Source organism: Rhinopithecus roxellana, chromosome 13 (assembly GCF_007565055.1).
Source record: "Rhinopithecus roxellana isolate Shanxi Qingling chromosome 13, ASM756505v1, whole genome shotgun sequence".
NCBI classification, from domain to species: domain Eukaryota; kingdom Metazoa; phylum Chordata; class Mammalia; order Primates; family Cercopithecidae; genus Rhinopithecus; species Rhinopithecus roxellana.
In genome coordinates this window covers 89,903,150-89,924,143 of record NC_044561.1, presented here as the reverse complement: position 1 = coordinate 89,924,143, position 20,994 = coordinate 89,903,150, and the positions used below count along the sequence as shown (strand labels likewise).

The window sequence follows — 20,994 nt, the reverse complement described above, 5'->3', positions numbered from 1 at the left end:
TGAGGTCAGGAGATAGAGACCATCCTGGCTAACACGGTGAAACCCCGTCTCTACTAAAAATACAAAAAAATGAGCCAGGCGTGTTGGCGGGCGCTTGTAGTCCCAGCTATTTGGGAGGCTGAGGCAGGAGAATGGCGTGAACCTGGGAGGCAGAGCTTGCATAGAGCCGAGATCACGCCACTGTACTTCAGCCTGGGCAAAGAGTCTCCAGACTCCAGTGAGACTCTGTCTCAAAAAAAAAAAAAAAAAAAAAAAATTGTGAGCTAAAAATTCCATGCTTTACTTTGAAAGGCTAGTTTAAAAAAAACCCATAATTACTTACCTGCCCAACTCTCCCTGGATGTTTCAAGGCCAAGCCTCCACTGGAGACAGCAGCAGCAACATTCCCTTCGTGGTCCACAACCACAGCGCCCACCGTGTCCAAAGTGCCTGAGTCATTTTCCTGTAGAGCAAAAGTGGCACAAGTATTCACTAGGCATGGCGTGGGACAATCTGATATGACTACATAGCACTTTTTTATACAATCATGACACAACAAAATCTAAACTAATCCCTAAGTGGAACATTGAGCAATCTCCTAAAATTATCTATTATCAAGTTGCCATTTAAATCCTATTTAAGTCATAATGTATTTTCCACAGAGAAATCCGGAACAAAAGGTGTCCTGTTGCTTTTCTCTAATAATAAGGCTATATTGTCTTTTTAATGGAGGACATATCACAATTTAATATAAATTACAGTATACAGCAGTGTCTCTTCATTCTCAAGAATTAAGTTCATGTTTGAGAATGTGTAGAGGAAAAGATCTGTGGCATAAATGAACCAATAAATACCCTTGTTAGTATTTCTTTAAGTATTATACACAAACATCTAATAGAAATACATTCCACACAATAAATTAAGAAAATGGCATTTACAATCTTAAAGTATACCACACTATCACGTTTTTCTTAGAGCTCCTTGTTTGTGAGAAACTTCATGGCAAGTTCCCTTCTCTCCTATAACAGTAATATGCTTGCCAACTGTATGGCAGAAAAGTGTATGTTCTTGGAAGGCATCTTTGTGTTTCGATGTTTTGTTCCAGTTCCACATGTTTAAGGCACTTAGTGACATTTAGTGACTATGAGCAGCTGTCTCCTACCTCCAAAGTTTCTGGTCACCTGTGCAAGAGAGACAAACACTACACTACTGGATAGAAATAATGATTAAGGGAGGCAAGAAAAAAATTCATGGAAGAAGTCTCATATATTAAAAAGGGGGCTTAAGGTAGGTTTTTAGGTTAATAGTAGTCATGGTAGTGTTCTCATGCTAGGGCATTGGTTTTCAAACCTTGCCCCTCAACCCTAGATCCCACCCTTTTACCCTCACCACCAGTATGCATGTAAGAGCCAGGCCCAACGCAGGGTTCAACATGAACAGCTCCCCATCCTGTGTGGTTTATTGCTCACACTACTGAGCAGGACTTGGTTGGTACTGAGAGATCCACAAGAAGCAAAATGACACACTAAAGCAATCACCAGAAAAGTCAATGAGCTCCTGGGGCCATCTCAGAAGCTGAGCAACATTGAAGAGTTTCTAATACTGGAAGCAGAATTCAAACAAGAGATTTTTCCCTGAAGCAAACTGGAAAACTCAGAAGTAGAGTGTGCCACAACAAAATTTTACATTAAGTCTGTTAGGAAAAGATACTTACATCTAGAATTTATATTTCTTGCTCTAAATTCTAATTTCCCTTAAATATACTGATACACTATGACAGTACTTACTTTGATAGGAAATGTTGAACTGGCTGAAAAGAATGCTATATTCCTAATCCCTCTTTTAACCACAGCTGGAGAAAGTCTAGACAATGGATCCACATGATCATATCTCAGAATGCCATAGTTCTGCTCAAGGCATATGCCCTTCAAGAATACTTCCTAACCTGGCCATACACTCCCTGAGGAAGGGTTTGACCCACTCCACATCACACTGAATTCAATAGACACTCAGGACATACTTATTTTTTAATTAGGATGCAGGATGTCTGTATCCCTGGTGTTACAAAACATGCCCAATAGTGAATAACATGCAATGCCATCCCAGTGTCAGGGCCAGTTTTCTACTTCTGTTTCACAAGATTTGGCTTCATGCAAATCCAGATGCTGTCACTATCTTAGGGAAGACTTAACAATAACCAGACTCGCTCATTCAGGTTGGACAAAGCAAAGTCTATCTTCTCTGCTAGGTAAGATTAAGAACAGCAGTACAGAAATGCATTAAAAACATTTTATTCCAGAAAAGATGGATAATCTTAAAGAGAAATATACTTTTAAGAGGAATATTTGTTTTATAATTCTAATAAATAATTTCTAAATCTTTATATTCTTGCAATCTCGAGTAGAGAAGTGTTAATTCCCCAGATGTCAAATTTGACGTCTTCTGTAGGAAGGCTTCTCAAATTTTAATGTGCACACAAATCATCAGGAGAATTTGTTTCAATGCAGATTCTGATGGCGCAATCTGGGAACTATCCAAGACTGCACATCTAACAATATTCCACAGTATGCTAATGGTCTAACAGCATCCCACCCCAGGGGATCATTATCCACCAAATACCTGCCCCATTCATTCTGAAGCAAACTATTTACAGGTACAAATCTGCTTAAGGAGAAACGTAAACTACCTAAGGCTAACACTATGCCAGTATAAAAGATTTAAGTTCTATCTTGCTCAACTGTCAACTGACAGCTTATCACCACTACTATACTACATGGATTTGGTATGTATATTTTAAAATACTGATCTTACACCTCTAAAAAGCAAACAAATCTCATACAAATAAACAAACTGTAAAATAACTTTCCTCAACAATAACAGAAAAGTCAAGAAAGGGTATTCTTTTAAGATTATTTTTTGGAAATACTGAGTTTTTATTGAGAGACATATGCCAGTACTTTTTGCCCTTATTCTTTGTTTTAAAATTCTGAAAATTTTTACACACTTTTTTCCCTAGCCCAAGTAAGGCATAAAGTGACTGTCTCCATCAGGCCTACCAGATAAGGATGATTGCTTCCGGTAAATAATCAAATTGGGACTTTCATCGTATTTCACTGTCTAACCTTTGAGGGACAGTTATGTCTCTTTTTTACATTTTAGTTATTTTAATGAATAAAGATTATCTATATTTATGGTATACAGCATGATGTTTTGACACAGGTACCGATTGCAGAAATCAAGCTAATTAACGTATACATTACCTTACAGAATCATTTATTTCTGGCGAGAATGCTTACAATCTACTCTCTTAAGGGTATTTTTTTTTATAAACTGCAACTGCTGATACTACCCATGCATTCTGTAAAACAGAATTTTATACAGGGGATAAGTAATGTATACACAATGCTATGCATTATCTGTAAAGCACTTTTCCTAGCATTGCAATCGGGATATTGTGAAGCACGAGAACTGTTATGCCTAACCAAACTCCTGCAGAAAGATACAAAAACTGATGTCAGTATAACTGGATTATACATAGATGGATTTACTCTTAACTTGGTTTTCAAAAATGAAAAATCAAGCAAATAATAGAGAATCCTGTTCCAAATTAAGCTAAATATTCCTAAGCGCCTGGAACACCTAAAAAAAAATCAGAATTACTTCATAAATATTCAAGAACTAGTTATAGACTTCACATACTGCACAGCAAATTTAAGGATGATGAAGTAATATTTAAACATTTTTATGAAGTGCAGATAAATTAGGTGAAAGACAAACATTGGTATTTTGGCCATAATAATTTCACAGAGCTTGTTTGTACAGGAATGAAATCTTAGAAAGGTTAAAAAACATACAATGACTGTTACTATACAGAGCTACTATTACACTCTTACACTCTATAAATACTTAAAAATATATGCACTACACGGACACACATATACCTATTGTCCTTGACTAAAACATGCTATTTCTATTACTTTTTTGATAAAGTTGTAACTAAAAGGCAACTGTATAAAACTATAGTCCTCTTCAAAATAAGCACGTATAGAAAGTTAGCATACAGGTTATATGTGTTAAAGAAAACACTGAAATAAAACTTTCTTGAAGTAACCAGTAAATAAGCAGTCCCTGTTTTCTCTGCTCCAAATAAAGATGGTTATTATGTAGTTATTATAAGAATTAAATTAACACATGTAAACTACTTTAAAAGGAATAAATCCCTTAATACAAAGTTAAGGCACTTGCCACCAGAAAATTAAGCTTCTAATCTGCACTCTCTGAAATCTGCCAAGAGACCCATCGCAGTATTTTTTTTTGAGACGGAATTTTGCTCTTGTTGCCCAGGCTGGAGTGCAATGGCGTGATGTTGGCTCACAGCCTCAGCTTCCCAAGTAGCTAGGATTACAGGCACCCACCACCACACCTAGCTAATTTTTTTGTATTTTTAGTAGAGACGGCGTTTCACTATGTTAGCCAGGCTGGTCTTGAACTCCTGACCTCAGGCGATCCACCTGCCTCGGCGCCTCGGCGCATGGTGAGCCACCATGCCCAGCCCCAGCTACTAGTCTTTTATCTTATTAACTCGGTCTTTCTTCCGTCCAGAATTACTCAAACATCAAGTAGCTAAAATATAAGAATAAACCTTAAATATATAAGTGCGTTCTAAAATAGGTCTATTATGGGATTATCTTAATATAATGATAAAGACAGAAATGCATTCTTTGAAAACATACCAACCCCTCCTCATATACCTTTGTTAGGTTTGAGAGCAGCATTATAACTGGCATGAGCTTCCACTTGAGAAATGCAGATGACTTACACCCTAACATGACAGTACAACAATGCCATCATCAAGCTTTCACATCTCTGAGTATCCTAAACATAGAGAGATGGCTCCAGCTACAGAACATCTAGACCTAGTTCTATATCTCTCACAAATCAGCCCTCCAACAGCAGGGCCACTGTGGGCTACAGTTTATCAACTATCTGTAAACAAAGTATAATTTAGCTAGGCCGGGCTGGGTGGCTCACGCCTGTAAGCCCAGCACTTTGAGACACCAAGGTGGGTGGATCTCCTGAGATCAGGAGTTCGAGACTAGCCTGGCCAACATAGTGAAATCCTGTCTCTACCACAAATACCCAAAAAAAAAAAAAAAAAAAAAAATTAGCTGGGCATGGTGGTGTGCACCTGTAGTCCCAGCTACTCAGAGACTGGGAGAATCACTTGAACCCAGGAGGTGGAGGTTGCAGTGAGCGGAGATCACACCACTGCACTCCAAGCTGGGTGACACAGTGAGACTCTGTCTCAAAAAATAATAACAATAATTTAGCTAGAATTATTTACTCTCACCTATGTGGACTGAATGAAACCAGAAAAAATCTCAACATAGGAACACTCAATGATATTATCTTCCCTCTTCAGAAAATCATCTTCTGATGCCCAATACTATTAATGATGTTTCTTATAAACTATAGTCAAGATGTCTATTCTAAAGTAACCCTTTATTTTCTTTGTTTAATGGGTATGAATTAAATGGCTTTGCAACACTACACAAATTGGTACCAAATATATTTACGGAGCTAGAGGAAAAAACTGTATACTATATAAAAATTTAAACAGAGTGGTCAACATAGCAGACCCTGTCTCTACAAAAAATAAAAAAATCAGCCAGGCATGGTGGCACACACCTGTAGTCTGAGCTACTCAGGAGGTTGAGGCTGGAAGATCCCCTGTGCCCAGGAGTGCAAGGCTACAGTGAGCAATCATCACATCACTGCACTCCAGCCAGGGAAACAGAGTAAGACACTGTCTCTAAACAAGTAAAAAGTAAACAATAAAATCTTTATACTATTTATTTCCTAAATCACTCGACAAAAATTAACAGAAGCATCTTCAGGTTAAAATAAAAATAAAGTGTTTGAACCACGCTTTTAAGGGGAATTAACATATCTGGGTTAGAGGAATTAAATTCATACTATAAAAAAGATTACTTAAAAATTCTGAACCCTCAAAGATAGCAAAGGACAATGTTTTCTAACTGGTAGAATTCCTATACAATGTTCTGGGGTTTGCAACATTAAAGGTGGAAAAGGCAATGGTTTTCATCTTGGTTTTTAAGATAATCTTCTAAATAATGTAAAGAAATGTAAGTTTTTCTCTTTAAAATGGAACAGTTTGAAGGGTCTCAGAGTCCATGTTGAATGAGTGTGTGTTAGTGATAGTAGACATCACACGAACATACTCATGGCTTAAATTATTACATAGCTAGACAGTAAATACCATCACAAAAGGAGTTTTATGCAGCTTTAAATCATTTCTATTCTCACTCATATGCAGTTTAATTAACATCACTTAACTTACACCCATAGTGAACCACTGGTTAAAGATTGAGAACCTAGGATATGCTGAAGTTGAAATAAAAATTACAGCAAGTTCCTTAAGATGACATTAACTAGGTCGTTAAACTGCATTCATCCTATCAAAATACTTACAGAACACATCTCAAGGACTTCAAATATTAGTTTAAATATTTAATGATAAATATGTCCAATTTGGCTTATTTGTCTGAAATGAATATTAATCACAATTTTATAATTCTAAATCAAAATTTATAAGTTCTACATTAAACATAAACCAATCTATGACCTAACAATGAAATACTTAAGTATTTACCAAAAAGAAGTCAAAATGTATACCACAAAAAGACTTGTCAAGGGTGTTCATGGCACCTTTACTTGCAATAGCCAAAACCTGGGAACAATCCAAATGTCTATCAACAGGGGAATGGGTAACCAAATTATGATATTGTCAATACGGGAGGATTGCTGAGCAATAAAAAGGAGCCCATGCTATATGGAACAATACAAATAATCTTATATGCTGAGCAAAAGAAGCTGCACATAAAAGAATACATAGACTCCATTTTAATGAACAAGTAAAACTATGGTGAAAAAGAATCAGAAAATTGTTATCTTCATTGGGGAGGGCATTAACTACGAAGGGGCACAAGAAAACTTTCTGGAGTCGTGGAAATATTCTATATTTTTACAGTACTGATTATATGGTTATATACACATGTCAAAATTCATCGAATTACACGCTCAAGATGCATGCATTTTACTGTACATAAATTTTACCTGTAAAAAAGGCAAAAAAAAAAAATCAATAGCAATGTATTATCTTAAAAAACAAAACCAAATATTCAAAACATCAGATCGTGAACAAACTTTTCAACTTTTTTCTATTGGTATAAGGCATATTTAATACACATTTGGCTGTAACTGTAAGAAAAAGGGGGAAAACCTGAAAAATATGAATGAGATATTAAGAGATATGGCTCAAAGTCTAATCTGTGGCTAACTAGAGAGAATACACAGAATAAAAGAGAGAAAATATTTAAAGACGAAATGGCTCAAATTTTCCAGAACTGATAGAAAACAAGAATCCTGATCTCCAGGAAGCCACAGAAAAACGGAAAAAGCCAGATAGAAAAGAGATGTCACCTACAACAGAACGACAGCCAAATTCCTGGAAGCTCAGTAGGCCAGAAGGTTGGTATAATATCCTCAAAGAAAAGTAACTATAAACTTAGAAATGGTATTCAACAAAACTGCCTTTTAGGAACAAAATTAAAGACATTTATAAATATATAAATAAATCCAATGAGTTCACTGCCAGGAGGACTGCATTTAATAAAGTTTGTAAGGGACATTCTACTTAACACTACAACCTGTCCTCCTTCTGCATCCTCCCTACCATCCACACACAAGCACACCTACTCTCCTTTCTCTATATTTTTCCCATAACATCTCATCACCTTCTAAAATAATATAATGCTCATATCATTTAAATTGCCTATCTTTCTGACAAGATGATAGGCTTCATGAAGGCAGGAACCTTTGCATATTTTATTCACTAACATATGCCAAGCACCCAGAAAAGCACTTGACACCTCTTAGGTATTCAGTAAACACTTGTTGAATCGATGAATAAATAAATAAATGATATATTTCAAGAAGAAGGGAAATAAATGAAGGAGGACAAGCAGACATGCAACAAGAAATGGGTAAGGAAATACAATGGCAAACCTGCATATAAATTAAAACACACAGTGAAACCCCATCTCAACTAAAAATACAAAACATTAGCCAGGCATGGCGGCATGTGCCTATAGTCCCAGCTACTCGGGAGCCTGAGGCAGGAGAATTGCTTGAACCTGGGAAACAAAGGTTGCAGTGAGCCGAGATTGTGCCACTGCCCTCCAGCCTAGGCGACAGAGCGAGACTCAGTCTCCAAAAAAAAAAAATTCTTTAAAAATAATAATGTTTTATTGAATGTCAGATTGGATTTTAAAATCTGGCTAGATGTTATTTATGAGAGATAAACCTAAAGCATAAGTATATGGAAAAGTCAAAAGTAAAAGGATGGGGAAGAAAAAACTGATATGCCAAGCAGATATCAATCCAAACAATGAAACTATGTTAACATCACACAAAATAAGTGTTAAGACAGAAAGCATTAATAGAGATACAGGGCTTTACATGATAAATGCTGAAAGCTTGGAGTCACCAAGGAAATACAATAATTCTAAATTTGTATGTATTTTTTAAAAGCCTCAAATGTATGTAAAGTAAAAACAGAGAAATCAACAAATCATACTCCACAATGAGATATTTTAAAACGTTTCTCTCAATTATGAAGAGGTCAAGCAGGAAAAATCAGTAAGAAATGGATGTGAATAGCATATTAAAAAGCTTGATTTGACAGCACTGACAGATCTCTGTACCCAATATTAGAAAAGAAAGTTTCTTTTTAGGCACAAACTGATCACACATTAAATCATAAACTAAATCATTAACAAATTTCAAAAAACAGTATCAAACAGAATACACTCTCTGACTATAATACAATTAACTTAGGAGACAACAGTAGATAAAATTTGGAAATTAAAACATTAAAAAACTCTTCTAAATAATTTATGGATCAAATAAATCAATATGGAAACAAAAATACTTAATAATGAATAACAAAAATGTAGCATTTCAAAACTTGTGGGATACAGTAAAAGTAGTACAGAGAGGGAAACTTATGTCCAAAATTTTAACATTAGAAAAGAAGATAAAATTAATAAGCTAACTATCCAACAAAAGAAATTAGAAAGAGAACAAGATAAACACAAAGAAAAGAGGGGGAAAAAAAAAAACAAAGAAAAAATGAAAAATCAATGAAAGAGATAGATATAAACTTTAAATAAAGAGACCAAAAGAAGGCAAAGTCGGTTCTGTGAAAAAATACTTGAATGAATTCAATCTGATTGGCAATCACTTTCTCTGTGTATCACCTAAATCTCAGCAAAAGCCCATCCGTCCTGCCTTGTCCTCCAACACTAGCCTCGTCTCTCTCAAGTAATAACAGACACTGGCATCTCTGCCTCACTTGCACGTCATACAGTGCAAATGTCACTTTCCACCCCTACCCTCATCCCTACCCCACCCACACCACACATTCAAGTACTACACATCTTCAAGTGATACAGGCTCAAAAGATTCCAGAAAAAGATTTCTTGGCCAGCCGCGGTAGCTCACGCCTATAATCCCTACACTTTGGGAGACCAAGGCAGGCAGATCACTTGAGGTCAGGAGTTCAAGATCAGCCTGGTCAACATGGAGAAACCCCATCTCTAATAAAAATATAAAATAATTAGCCAGGCACAATGGCATACGCCTGTAGTCCCAGCTACTCAGGAGGCTGAGGCAAGAGAATGGCCTGAACCTCAGAGGCGGAGGCTACAGTGAGCTGAGATTGCGCCACTGCACTCCATCCTGGGTGACCCAGCAAGACTTCGTCTCAAAAACAAAGATTTCTTGAATCACTTCCCGACCAAACAGGAGGCCCTTGCACCTTTCAACCTCTAATACACACATTTCTCCCCAGTACAAGAAGACCTACGCAGGATCTTTGTTGGCTTATCTTGCCCCTCATGCGTCTATAAGCAACAAAGTATCATAAAATTAATATTCTTCAGTTGAATCTCATCAATAACTCAAACTTTGTTCCCTCTGAAACTGCATCTTGCTCAATTGGACATGTGATCCAAACTCAGCTTAACTAAAGCAGTTTTCTATTACCTCACATTTCTGATTATTTCATATTTAGATCTTCCCTAAATGTAACATTTTTGTACATCACTCTTAAATGAGTTTGTTCCCAAAAGCACATCCTTAAACAACTGTCGTGAAATATTTGGCTAGTCCCCATAATAACCAAACCGAAATCCACACCCATTTCTCGTAATATGGGAGTAGTCCTTATTTCTGGAAGTTTTGTGTGCCCTTTAGTCTACTGTTCAAAACAAACTTCTAAGACTAAAACCATCAAACATTAAGCCTCTCACTTTATCTATAAAAAAATTATATTTCTTGATATTGGTCCCACATTCTTATATTCAGTGTTTCCTTTTTGTAACAATTCTTTACTGCCCTCCCATCCTATGAGGTCATTTGGTACTGGATCACACTTTTCTCATTTTTTACTAATTCAGTTCTATTTTACTCCAAACTTTCTTGATTTCCTAAAAGTGAGAATAAGCAATGCCCATACTACACTTTAGCTCTAACTTTGTTTCTCCCACTGGAGAGCTGCTCATCCTTCACTGTAATCAGTCACCACTGTCTGGGAATATATTCAAGAGAGAAGAAGAGAACCAAGATTATTTGGTAGTTTTACTTCATAGAGGCATGAGTATCATAGCATTAATACTTCAAAGACAGAAACAACACAACATGCTACTAACATACTGACTAATAGGATATGAATTCATTACTGGGCAGATTTAAAAATACAAAGCTAGACAAGCTAAGACCTTGCTAATTATTAATAAATAGCAAGAAAATCTCCTTTATAAATGCAGGCAACCTTTTCCAATTTAGTTGTCCAATTTGGCTCTTTTCAAAAACACCTGGCTATGGTCTGGACCTCTGGTCTTTCTTTCATTTTAGGGCACATATTTATCTTCTCTAGATAAAATTACACTTTCCCTTTTAAATACGAGAGCTCTGCCAGCCTTTAAACTGAGTCTTAAAGAAGTGGGGAATAACAGATAAAGGACTGGAAGGTAGCATGGACAATCTGGATTCTATTCCTTCCAATGAAACACCATAACCATTGGGATGGACCACTTAACTTGGATTTAAATTCAACCCTTTCCAGACTGAAGAACAGTATTTAACATTGACTTAATACAGTAATAAGTTACTTTATTTGACATGAAATTTTTTAAGTAGAGCATATCTATGCATATCACCAAATGGCCACATAATTATGAATACACCCATGAAAATAGAAACTGATATTCAAAATCACAAATACATACCAATTAAAGATAAGCATATTGAAAAGCAAAATGAAAGAAAAAGTATCTATTATACCCTTTATCCTTTTGTTGCTCAATAGATCTTATTAGAAAGTAAAAATAAAGAATTGAGAGAGTAGAAAAGGAGTTAAGTATATTCTAGGATATAAAATATAACCTACATTGTGATAGTATTGTGATAGTGCCATATCCTAGAAAACCGAATGTCATTCAAATTAATCTCAGTGATACTTTCAGAGACTCTGAATAACCAAAAGCCTGGTTTAGTTCAAATAGCCACGAGGATGGGCCATTCATACATATTTCAAAATATTCCCCTCATTTGGTCAGAAGTTCGATAACGCAAATAAAAGTAGCAAATGTCCAAGGGGACTCTAGCTATGGTCATAATTCCTCTCTGGCCTATTTTACTTTGCTAAATTCTGCAGAGTTTAACTTTATCAACTGACATTCCCCCACCAGGAATTACAAGCTGCCAAAACCAGCGTTTGGTTTGACTAGCAAAGTGTAGTTTGGTGTTACACATTTTTTTTTAAATACCTTACAATGGAACACACCCACATGGCCAGTCAGCCCCACTCTCTTCTACTTGTCCACCTCTCTAGATCTTTCTCACACATTTAGGCTGCCTGCCTGCCTGGCACCCTTGGCATCTGAGTTTGAAACCACTGTCCTGCAGAAAACCTGAGGTGCAACCAAACTCATCCATTCGCAGGCCTCTGAACCCAAGACTTTTATCTGTCTTTCTACCCAGACATACAAGTCTGACCCTTTATCCAACATCCAGCTTAAATTCCTCCAATTCCATTAAGGCTGCCATGTGAAACTTAGCAAAGCTTAGAGTGATTTCTCTATCCAGTTAATTCCTGTGGCTCTCACTGATGATTTTGTTCTAACACATACCAAATGGCATGATTTCTTTTTATTGTTTAATTCCTTTGGATCAAATACATAAAGGGCAGGGTCTAGGTGCCATCTATTTAAAAGCCTGTACATAAATAGCATTCAATAAATGTTTGTTGGTGATAATGTTGAGGCCAAAGGTTAAAAAAAGAAAGAGGACTGGAAAAGAAAAAATAAAGACTGCAAGAAGCCATGACTTCTGGTGGAAAAAACACCAATCAAAGCCCATGCACTTCTCCAAATGACTAGCTGGTAGTTCCTCAAGCTACACAAACTGATGAAGCAGTGAAAAGAGAGCATTGCCTATTCCTTGGGCTAATAATCCAAAAAGGATATTTCACAAACCTTAACCCTTCTTCACAGAAAAGACGACAATGCTTACAAAATAAAAATGCTCTCAGCACAGCCAAAAAAAGGCACAATCAAAGCTTCATAAACTTGTCTGAGCTCACAAGGCAATTCATACTTCCATTCTGTAAGACCTCTAGCTCCCTTGGAAAATCACACATCCAAAATAAACATGTGCTACAAAATGGATAGGAATTCTTGTTGTGATGAGGGTCCATTCTTTTTCCTGGCGGTGGGGGGAAGACATGGTCTAGAAGCTCAGTTGTAAACAGGCAGTTCTACCTGCGTTAACAGAAAAGGCACTTGGTCAAGTTTCTCTAGATGAGCACGCCCCCTTGTGGGCACTTCCTGACTCACCTCTTTGGAATGGCCAGTGGAGATTGTGGGCTGTTTCAAGGCTACTATTTTTCAACACTCATTTCCCTCCCTTACTCACATATTATCTTACATCTCTATGATGTTGAGTAAGAATAATAATATTATTTGGTAATACTTCAGATAACCTATCCCTTTTATTTCCCCAAATACAAGCTTATTAAAATAAGCATAGTTTTTAGACTAATGTATGTTTGAAGCCCTTAAATAATAGATTTTAAACCTATTGAAAGACTGCAAAATTTACTATTAAGAGGAAATATCATTATATGGATTTTCTCTTTCAAAATTAATATTCAAATCATCAGCTGTAGCTGCTTAAATTAGTAATGTCAACTGAGTAAAGGCACTATTTCTAGAGACTGTGATAAGGATAAAGTAACAAAATGCTCATGCTTCTATGGACCTACACAAACAAAATAACCACATACACCAACCTCAAAATGGCAAATGTGTAAATCAGATAATTCAGTTAATATTAAGTACCTATCATCTGCACCAAGCAGAAGAAAGAAATCTGATCTGCATGGTATTAGAGCTGGCCCATAAAGAAAGAGCTTAATTAGAATTTTTGGGGAGCAAAGAAGTAGCTAATATTCCATTATTAATTACTGCTTATCCCATTAAGGGAAGGAATAAGAACAAAAACTTAGAAATAAAACTGAAAAGAGAAATATATTTGGTGAGAAAAAAAGATAATTCCAGAAGGAAAATAATGGAAAAGTAGCTTGTAGCTAGGTTTCAAGAGGGTTTATAAAATTCAGCTTACAAGTTTAGGTTTTAACCCACAGAGTAAAGATTCTATTAAAGTTTCTTCCAGGAGAGAGACAAAAACCAATGCAGGTATTTTTAGGAAATGTATCTTCCAATAGCACACAGAATTAAAATGGAATGGAGCAGGACTACAGGCAAAGAAGCCAGGCAAGAAGATACTGCAACAGTCCAGCCATCGAGGGTGAAAAGACAAAGGCTTACTGGTGGTAAATCTACTAAAAAGAAACAAGAAAAATAACAGTAGTGCATGTATTCACTAAATGTTTATTGAGCATTTATTTTATGTCAAGCTGAGAAACAATGGTAAATAAGACACAATAACTGTCCTCCTGGACCCTCATTCTACTGGAAGATAAAGACATCAAATAACCACACTAATAATGACAGAGAGACAATTGGAGCAGCACAATAGATTAAAGAGAGAGAAGAGGGAAGGAGACAGGCAACATTCCCTGGATCTGGAATCACAGGTGTGAAGACCTTGACACAAAAGAATCTTGACAATGTGACCCAGAGTGAGATGGCAAAAGATTGGAAAGACAGACAGCCATGTCTGCTCCATAGGGTCCTGGGGGCTCTGTTGGGAAGCCTATACTTTATTCTTAAGAGCAGCTGGAAGAGAGTTAAGGGTTCAAGCAGGAGCATGACAAAATCAAACTGTACTTTTAGAAGACTCCAAGAATGCTGGGTAGAGAAATGACTGAAAGGGCAAGGCAGTTGTGGGCAGATAGGCGGGAAGCTATTGCAACCATCTAGAAGAGTGAGTGAACCATGATTCTAAACATGCTGAGTTAGACTGTGACGGGTCAAACAAGTGAAAGTGTGTAATAGGCAGGGGAAAACAGGCAACTGGAACAGGCTGGGACATAAAAAAAGGAAATGGAAAAATACATAGAGATTCATCCATTCAAACAAACCTTCATTAAATAGCTGCTAATGTGTTAGCCGCTCTGGTGGGCAGGGGAACACAAAGAGCAAGGAGCCTGACTTGAGAGAATTGGCTGCTTGGTGAAGGCTTGACTGTGAACAATGAAAGTGACCCTGAGGCAAATCCTGGAAGCAAAGAGGAAGAGCTGCAACTCCTAGAAGGGAGTTCTAGACTACCTGGAGGCAAGCTAACTGAATGACGCTGGACATGAAGTCACTAACTGAATTCAATCATATAATCCCACTTCATCTAAAATGTTCCATGTTTGTTTAAGCAATGGGTGCTTTTCTAAGCCCACTGTGACATATTAGGAAGAACAAGCAATGATCTCAAATGCTGGCCCAACAGCTTACCCACTCCTGCAGATTATGATTTGGTATGTTTAGTGCAGAGCCTAAGAATCTGTAGTTTTAAAAGTCCCCAAGTGAATCTAATGGTCAGCCAGGTTTAGGATCCACTAGAATAAAGAATTACTTAAAAGAGAATCAAGGGAGTTTGGACATACTCTATGTTGACAATGAATATGTATTAGAGTATTATCAAGCTAAAAAGACCATGGTAATCACCTAGTTCAACATGTTGACTTTACTGCTGAGGAAACTGAAGTCTAGAGAGGTTCCACGTTTGCCCAAAGTCTCTGGACTGGCTTATGGTGGACCCAGATACAACTCTTGACCCTTTATACGCCGTCTCTCACCTTACCCTATTCCCTCCACTCCTCAAGTAATTCCAGTCTCAAGTCTTGAATTTCAAATAGTTCCTGGGACCTACGTATTTAAAATATTCTAGGCTGAATAGAGAAGAGACAGCTGAACCAAGCCTTTAAAAAGTTACAGACAGTTATCCAACAACCTAATTAAGCACTGGTTCTTTCTTGTCTTGTGATCTTAAAATATCTTTGTAATTGGTGCGTGTGTGTGTGTGTGTGTGTGTGTGTGTGTACACGCATTTGGTTTTCTTAATGCACTGGTTTATTCTGCTGTCTTATTAGCTATACATGTGTCACCATCACCATGTCTACGATAGGTCAAATCAGGTCATTAGTGTATGATGATATCATACGATATCACATGGAGACATATTTAAACTTAGAATCTGATGTTCTTAACACCAGAATCTGAGCCAATTCCCAGATATAAAGGCTTCTATCTGTAGTCCCAGTGAGATTCCATTCACTGAAGGTATTTCCTGTTAGGAAAGCTACAAGGTGGTGATTTGATACTATAAATATCATCAGCTGGGACTATTCCAATGATAACATAAGAAATGTTCCTTTTTTCCCTCTCCATTGATTTCATTAAATACTAGAAATTTTAAGTCTCTACAGAGCTATTAAACACTCAAAATTTAGGAAGGATTTACAAGGCTGACAATATCTGATGTCAACTTACAAATATCCTGACAAACCACAGGTTACTTCCATCACAAAATAAAAACAGTAGTTAAGATTTGTTAACATTACCTTCTTGCCTCAATTTCATCTTACTTATAACTTTAAGACTTCATATAGATTTAAGGTACAGCTTGGTGTGGATTTAAGGAAGACCTGGGATGAGACTCAATCTACCAGGTATTGAATCTTTATATGATAAATTAGAAGCTTTTCCTAAATCAGGAATACACACAGAGAGAGAGAGAGAGAGAGAGAGAGAGAGAGAGAGAGAGAGAGAGAGAGAGACACTGCAAATTGTCCAGCCATCAAAGGTCGAAAGTTTTAAACTCAGATATTGATGATTGGCATAAAGTACTACAAGTCATAAACATTTAGAAAATCCTCATCAAGTTATACTGAAAACAAATGCCAATCATCAGGCTTTATAACCTAAACAAACGCATGGGATGGGGGTGATCCAATAACACATTAATTAAGTTACTGACCTATCTACTGATTTACATGTAAAATCTGTAGGCTCATCCAGTAATCAAAACAGTCTTATGTGAGGCAAATGTAATTTTCAGTATATTACCTACAACTAAAAAAAAATAATTTCAAATACAAGACAATCATTTCACAGAATGAGTTTTTGGTTTTATTTTTAAAAAATACATAAAGTATATTTCTTTATGTGAAAGACAAGTCAAAGAAGTTTCCTACTTCGGTTTACTCACATATTCATGTACTAATCAACTTTTTGAGCAATATGACAAAACTCCAGACCATGCAAAGCCAATTTCTAGAGAAGACTAATTACTCCTTTCCCTGCACTCTTAATCCTCTAAGAGTCCCTTCCAGTCATATCCAGGGCTGGCTGTTTGAAACTCATATTTATATCTAGATTATGCCGTGCATTCACTCAGTTTGTTTTTCCAGTGTGAGGGTCTCCTCTTCTAGCAAGTACAGACATGTATACAAATTTGAATGGAACAATCTGAGGAAAACATGTTGTTTTTTGCGCATTTACTTTCTTTGGTCTTAGCCTACCTCTCACCCAAAAACTAAAATGATTTAGTATGATACAGTCAAGCGTTTACATAATAATTTCAAGATGGTGGAAAAAAGGTTACCCACAATATACTTCAAAAGAATAGAATATATTTATATGAAGGGTACAAAGCAAAGCCCAACATTTCCTTTCCGAAACATGTGGCCAATTTGATGTCCCTGTGTGGTGGCTAAAGAACACAAAATTAAAAGTTGTAGCATCTCTTTCGAGTGGTTTTGAACACACAACATTGTATGAGAGCACTAAAAGCATTGCAAAATTTTCTGAACTTGTTTATTAAAAATCAAAGAATGAAAGATATTCATTCACACAATGGAAAATGTCTGATTAACTTTCATTTCACCATCCCATGTAAGTACTGCTAAACACCAATGAAATTCATTAAAAACTTAAATTACTTTGTAAAAGTCATGGGAGGAAGCAAATAATTATGTACATTCAACTGTAAAATCTGTTATTAAAGAAAAAGAGATGGAAACTATTTCAACAATATGCTTGTGAAAAATGAAGAGAAAGAAAAAAAAAAAAAAAAGGCTCAAAACATCAAAAATGTTGAGATCAAACAATACCCCCAAACTCTTTTAATCCTCCAAGAGTCCTTTCCAGTCATATCCAGGCCTGGCTGTTTGACACTGGTATTTATGAAATCTAGATCATGCCATGCATTCACTCAGTTTGTTTTCCCAATAAGAGGGTCTCCTCTTCTAGCAAGAAACTCTCAGTCATGTAGCAACTCAGTCAGTTCTGTAGCAGAAGCCAAGTACAGCAAATGGCCAATGAGTTAATGAATTAAACACTTCATTCCAAAAGCAAGGTTTCCTCTTCCAAATATGATAAAGATTAGTAAACAGTACAACTACTCTTTTCTTTTTGTGTCAAAACAAAGCAAACAATAAATTTAAAACAGGTAATCACTTCATCACATACACAACATGAACTTACTGATAAGTACTCCAACAATGAGAGGCCATGGCAATTTTGTAAGGGGAGATCCAGATGTCGATTTGCAGAAATTATGGAAGATACAGGAACATGCTGAACTGCACTGTGTATATACAATGAGCAAAACTCAGATTGAAGGAAACATCACAGGACAAACAGTCCAGGTTACTTGACAGAAAAATAGTCCTTGCTTTCCCTAATATATATAAATTTCAATTACCAGAGTGTATTTAAATCACACCACTTCCTCAACAACATGGTTCAAATTTCAATTACCATGGTATATTAACTCTGAGTAATTGCATGAAATATAAACTCTCCCTGAAATATAAACTCCCCGCCATCTCCTGGGTTCACAAACCATGGCAAACATCAGTGATGCACATCACCATCAGTGACCAATCATGACATTCTTTGAAAGGCTGTCAGTGATGTCACTGTGCATAGACAGCAAGTGGAAATGCTGCCTCTCTGTCTCTAAGTGATGAATCTACAGAAGAAAGTGAAGCAAAAACAAAACAAAACAAAACAAAAAAACAAAGTGATAATGCTGGAAGTGAAATTCAAATGCAAGATAAATGAAGTTATACAACAAATAAGTGACCATGGGAATGTCTGACACTGCTGCCATTACGGCTCTAGATATACAGACAGAGGAACTTAATGAAAGAGGATCTTATCAAGGAGTGGAGTTGTGACAAAAGGGATGAAGATGTCCCAGAGGAAGTGACATTAACAAAAATTTCACACTAAAGGAAGACTGGCAGCTACGTGGTGACACTGAAAGAGCAAAGGGTAAAATGTTGAAGGCTGATCCAAAATTAGAAAGGAGTATGAAAATTCACCACCACATAGAAAAGATGCTCGTGTGATATCATAAGTTACATGCTGAGGAGGCAAGCACTGTTCAAATTCTAAATTTTTATCCTAAATAAAACACTGTTAATGCTTCTAAATGCTTTAGTGTACTAAATATTGGTTTTACTTTTTTCTATTTCCATACACATTTATAACCAACAGTAAAAGAGTTTTCTGGGTTTTTTCTTCCGTTTTTCTTCTTTCCTCTTTTTGAGACAGAGTCTTACTCTGCTGCCCAGGCTGGAGTGCAGTAGCATGATCATGGCTCACTGTAACTTCAAACTCCTGGGCTCAAGCCATCCTCCCACCTCAGCATCCTGAGTAATGGGGACTACAGGTGCATGCCACCATGCCCCGCTATGAGAGACAGGGTCTTGCTATGTTATCCAAGCTGGTCTTGAAACTCTAGCCTCAAGTGATCCTCTTGCCTCGGCCTCCCAAAGCACTGGGATGACAGGTGTGAGTCACTGTACTCAGCGAAGAGTTTTTAATGTTTTGGCAATAATATTTAAAGGTCTTGGAACAAGCTAAATTTACGCCATTAAGACCGCTCTGCGTGATTCAGCTTGCATGGTCATTTTATGGTCCAGCCCTACCATGCAAAGTATGGACTGTCTATATACTATAAAAATAAGAAAGAGATGAAAGAAAAATCCAGAAGAGATAGGTCTACCCAGAGAGTGAAGGGGAACAGAACTTAAGGACTACTATTCTTATTTCACAATATAATACTACAGCTAAATAGTCATCTTTTCCTTCTCCATCGTGTCTTCTCTCTAAATAACAAAAGAAATAAGCAAGGATGAAACAAAGATGCCAATTACCAAGAATGGATAACTAAGAATTTATGTTCCTCACTTTAAAATATTTTATCTTAAAATCTATGTATCCTAAAAGTAGAGATAAAATATGTTTTTATTCAATTTATGTATAGATTAGCTATTTAGCTCAATATTACTTTGTAGTAACAAGGGATATGTTAACTGTGGGGAAGGAGATTATAAAAACCTATCTCCATTAATGCTATACACTGTAAATTACCTACCGAATAGCCACTACCATTGGTAATAAAACTGCTGTTTTGTTTGGGAAGACAATGTCTATCCTCAAGCCATGAACTATGAGATGGTAATTATGACAACTCACTCAATTTCCTAGGCTCCTTTGAGCCAAGTGACTGAATTCTGCCCTCTTCTCAACTAAGGAGAAGTTTATTGAGGGAGATTCCAGAAAAATTTTGTATCCCAGATAAAAAAGGAACATACATCTGGCACTACTCCCTTTGCCATCCCACCTCACTCTCACCTTGAATGCAGATGTGACATCTAAAATTTCAGGAGCCATATCACATCCATGAGGCAAAAGGTATAAGAAAAAGGCCCAAGAGAATACCAGATATGTTGGCCCTAGCATCGTCAGAAACCTAAACTAATGCCAGCAACCAACCACCTCCAAACGTATTACTATGTGGCTAAGGGCCAGAGAGCAAGGGGACAAATATGCATTTCTTAAACCACAGTCAGGTTTTCCATTGTTTGCAGCCAAAAGCATTCCATGGATTAATAATTCTTAAACTAATCAAATATAAGGATAAATTGTCAAAGACTAAAGAAAACAAGAGTGCTCTAATTTATAGAGGTAGAATACCAAGCAGAATAAATTCTTCCTGCTTTAATTTGTATTTCTACTTGTACTGTGATAATGTTTGTACAATTACTTTAAAAGAAAAAAAGAAAAAAAACAAGACACATCAATGCAATAAAAAAAATTCTAAATTTATCTAGTTTTTTTCACACTTTAAATTACAGGCATATCTTGGAAATATTGCAGGTTTGGTTCCAGACCACCACAATAGAATGAATATTACAATAAAGTCAGTCAAACAAATATTTTGGTTTCTGAGGGCACATAAAAGTTAAGTTCACACTTTACTGTAGTCTATTCAGTACACAATAGCATTATGTTTTAAAAAACATGTGCATACCTTAACTTTAAAATACTTTATTGCTAAAAAATGTTAACAGTCATCTGAACCTTTAGCAAGCAATTCACAATCTTTTTGCTGGTAAAG

The 20,994-nt window shown here is 36.4% G+C and overlaps 1 protein-coding gene across 3 annotated transcripts in view; it reads right to left on the bottom strand.

Moving 5' to 3' along the window:
• The window catches only part of TASP1 (taspase 1), a 276,754-nt gene that overhangs the window by 159,120 nt on the left and 96,640 nt on the right, over positions 1 to 20,994 (bottom strand). For all 3 annotated transcript variants that reach the window (XM_010355262.2, XM_030915488.1, XM_030915489.1), the window contains one exon: positions 323 to 442. In XM_010355262.2, coding sequence (XP_010353564.1) covers positions 323 to 442 — 120 coding nt within the window. The remainder of the gene's footprint in view (positions 1 to 322; positions 443 to 20,994) is intronic.